Genomic DNA, 3625 nt, shown 5'->3' on the forward strand with positions numbered 1-3625 from the left:
TAGGGAAACATTTGCACAGAACTATTCCAGAATACTCTAACAACAGGTCTGAAGGTAAAATGCTCAAGTGTCAGTGTAACAAAACATGTCAGGATAACTAGCTGCAAAACAGTACACAGCAGCCAACTATGATACTTCTAGTCTGAAAATGACAATTTTTTGTTAAAATTGAAGCTGAAGACAGCTGGAATATGAGAGCCAATATACACAGGTATGTTTTAGTAGCTCAACCCAAAATACGAGCACCATCAGTATCTGTTCAGGAGTTATTTTAGAAGCTGAAGACTAAAATGCTGTACAGACAAATCTGTATTTAGGAAGGGTTTTTAAATAACTGCAAAACTACAGCTCATTCTCAAATGGCAAATGTTTATTTCCACCCTACTCTTCTACCTCCTATCACAGCATCAAAACAAGGAACTGATTTCTAATAACAAAAAAAACCCAACCCCAACCAAAGCCACACATCAATGCCAATGCCTGTCATAAATTAAGAAGCTTGTGGCACAACAGAGATTTGTCTGTAAGGTATTTCTATTTTGATATAAAGTTATACAAAGTCAGATTGCTAAAGCTCAAGTACTAACTTGTAAAACACCCCAAAAACTACATCTGAAATTAAAAAAAGAGAAAAAATCTTTCCATCTCACCTAAAACTAGCTGTGGCCAGTATGTTATTCTCTTCATCAGAGGGTAGGTGATCACAAGGAATAAAGAGGATGCTCCCAGAATGATACTGTAAAAAGTACCAAGAGAATTACTGTTTGCCAGGCTAAAGATCAGTAGATGTAGTGCAGGATTGCAGGAGCTGTACACGGTACTGAACTAATTCTTTCCTTTCAATTACAATTCCATGACTAATAATATCCTCCCTCTGACCCCAACACCTTTTCTACTCAAAATCTCTGTGCTTAACTCAGGACCAAGAACCAACCAGACTTTAAAAACCAAAAGGTAACTCATACATCACCTGTAGTAATTCAGACACAGAAGCACACACAGTGCCAGGCTGAGCTGTCCCCCGAGAAAAACCAAGGACTGGAAAGTGGAGATATCTCCAGCTGCCAGGGGTCTGCTTGCTGTCCTTGCAACCTAAAAATGGAAATAATATTACCACTAGGTACATCTGTAACTGATGGGCAATTTACAATGTTTTTTTTCCTATTTTCTGAAGAGAAATGAAAAGGTCCTAATTCTGTTGTTTGCTTTTGTTTCTCTCTAATGGCATTTTCAGAGTCCAGTCCCATTGATGTGGAGTTAATAGCTGTGAAAAGACATTTAATCCCAACTGGGATACAGTGGAGTTTAGAAACTGTCTGGAGCAAGAAATCATACAAGGTAAACTGAAGAAAGAAACAAGTAACAGAAAAAAGTTAAAATAAATGGTGAATACTTGCCAAAGGTTACCAACGCCAAAAAACCACCAAATGACTGAATTTCACCTCAACATGAGGAAGAACTTCTCTACACTGAGGGTGGCAGAGCACTGGAATAGGCTGCCCAGGGAAATTGTGGAGTCTCCCTCTCTGGAGACATTCCAACCCCACCTGAACATGTTCCTGTGTCACCTGCTCCAGGTGACCCTGCCTTGGCAGGTTGGACTGGATGATCTCCAGAGGTGCCTTTCAACCTAACAATTCCATGAAATTGTGCATGTTGATGAAAATGGTGTCAAGTCTATTCAATGAGGTTCAAAAGCCAACTTTTACACTTTTACAGAATATTCTGCACATAAAAAGTATCTTGCCAATGCTTGAATAATGTGAATTTAAATAAACCCTTTTAGCTTGTTCTCCCCTCTGCCATCAGGCTATGCTAACATCAAATACTGCTTTTGGAGCAGTAAACATGCACTTAACATACCTGTGACCAATTCCACTGCACAGGGCAACCAAACATGGGATGCTTCACTTAAAGAAAATATGTCCCAAATAATCAGTAACACAAAATCTAAACCCCAAACCACCATCACCTACACCAACCAACTCCTGCTGTTGGCCTGGCCTCTATGGCACCTCTGTTGATGGAAGCCTTTTAAGGTACCCCAGAAAAAGCTGTGAAGGCAATTTATAAAACTTTTTATCTGACCACATCACATAATGCACAAATTAAACCATTATATTGAAATTCCCTCTTACTTATCACATCCCCACATCAAATCTGTTCAGCCTATGTAGTTGTTAACACCTTCCAAACCCTAAGCCATAAACCCCATTCTGATTCCCTGCCTTCCCAACAGCACAAACACAAGTGCCATACTAAGAACTTCACATACTGGATTGGCTCATTTTTCTGTGTCTTGCAGGGCCGAAACCCAAACTCCAAAACCACAGGAGCAATACAGGAAAAAAAAAAACAAGAGGAGCAAACAGCACCACCAGGATGCTTCCCTCCAAGCCTGAACCTGTGCACGTTTCAGAATCTCACTGGGCACTGCCTTTTACTTATTTCCCTCTTCTGAACAAATGGGAGATGATAAATGAAAACATACAACATAACATAAGGAGATTAGGTCAGGGCTGGGCATGATACTCTGAACAGCCAAAATTAACAATACAACAATAAAAGGAAATGCTGCTCCTCAAATTAGGGGGGGGAGGAAAGTAATTCTTGGATAGATTTTCACTAGCAAGTGTAGCAAAAAAAGTATTACTTGGTTTGTTCTGTGGTGCAAAACAAGGTTGAAAAATAAACTTGTTCAAGCACTGCCTAAAGCAAACAACAGCATGTATTTTATCTTACACAGAGGTGAGTATTCTAGAAGACTTACTACAGTCCTGGACAGAGAAATAAAATACTTTCTACTGTTTTTGGAGGAAATGTAGACAAATTAATTGCGTGCATCTCAGACAGAAACATGGAGGAATTCCTGAAGCTGGAGCCTGCACTCATCAAAGAATCACTAGTGATGTTCATGTACTCCAGTGCCTTCAGAATCCTTAGTGCATGGCTGAGAAAAAACAGCATGTGTTAAGTGGAGTTTCTCTCCCTGGAGACATTCAAAATGCATTTGGATGTGTTCCTGTGTAACCTGCTGTAGGCGAGTTGGCCTTGGCAAGGGGGCTGAGCTAGATCATCTCCTGAGATCCCTTCTAACCCTAAAAATTCTGTTGATTCTCTCACAATGGAGATGAATGGGCACATGCTTGGCTCTCTGAATCACAGAAGGGCTTGGGTTGTAAGGGGACCTTAAAGATCACCTCATTCCAACCCTCGTGTTGTGGGCATGGGCACTTTTTACTAGACCAGGTTACTTGCAGCCCCATCTAACATGGCCTTGAACACTTCCAGCGATGGGCCACCTAAAACTTCTCTGGGCAACCTATTCCAATGCCTCACCATCCTCAGAGTGAAGAACTTCTTCCTAACATCTAACCTAAACCTACTCTTTCAATTTGAAGCCGCGCCCCCTTGTCCTGTCACGGCACGCTCGTGTAAGCGGCCTCGCCGCACGGTTCGCTACCTGTCTGTCATAGTCGCGGTCCCACATGTCATTGATGGTGCAGCCGGCCCCTCGCATGAGCACGGCTCCCACGCCGAACAGGGACAGCATGCGCCAGTCCGGGAGGCAGCCGGGCGCGGCCGCCAGCCCGATGCTCCAGGTACACGGCAGGTAGAGCAGCCA

At 42.3% G+C, this 3625-nt stretch overlaps 1 protein-coding gene across 1 annotated transcript in view; it reads right to left on the reverse strand.

Annotated features, from left to right (window-relative positions):
* Nucleotides 1–3625, reverse strand: part of COQ2 (coenzyme Q2, polyprenyltransferase) — an 8431-nt gene extending 4806 nt beyond the window's left edge. Inside the window, exons 1-3 of the mRNA XM_005418196.3 lie at nucleotides 3464–3625; nucleotides 971–1092; nucleotides 651–736 (exon numbers count right to left, since the gene is read on the reverse strand). Coding sequence (XP_005418253.3) covers nucleotides 651–736; nucleotides 971–1092; nucleotides 3464–3553 — 298 coding nt within the window. The 5' untranslated portion in view covers nucleotides 3554–3625. The remainder of the gene's footprint in view (nucleotides 1–650; nucleotides 737–970; nucleotides 1093–3463) is intronic.

The sequence above is a fragment of the Geospiza fortis genome, unplaced genomic scaffold, assembly GCF_000277835.1.
Source record: "Geospiza fortis unplaced genomic scaffold, GeoFor_1.0 scaffold11, whole genome shotgun sequence".
Lineage (NCBI taxonomy): Eukaryota > Metazoa > Chordata > Aves > Passeriformes > Thraupidae > Geospiza > Geospiza fortis.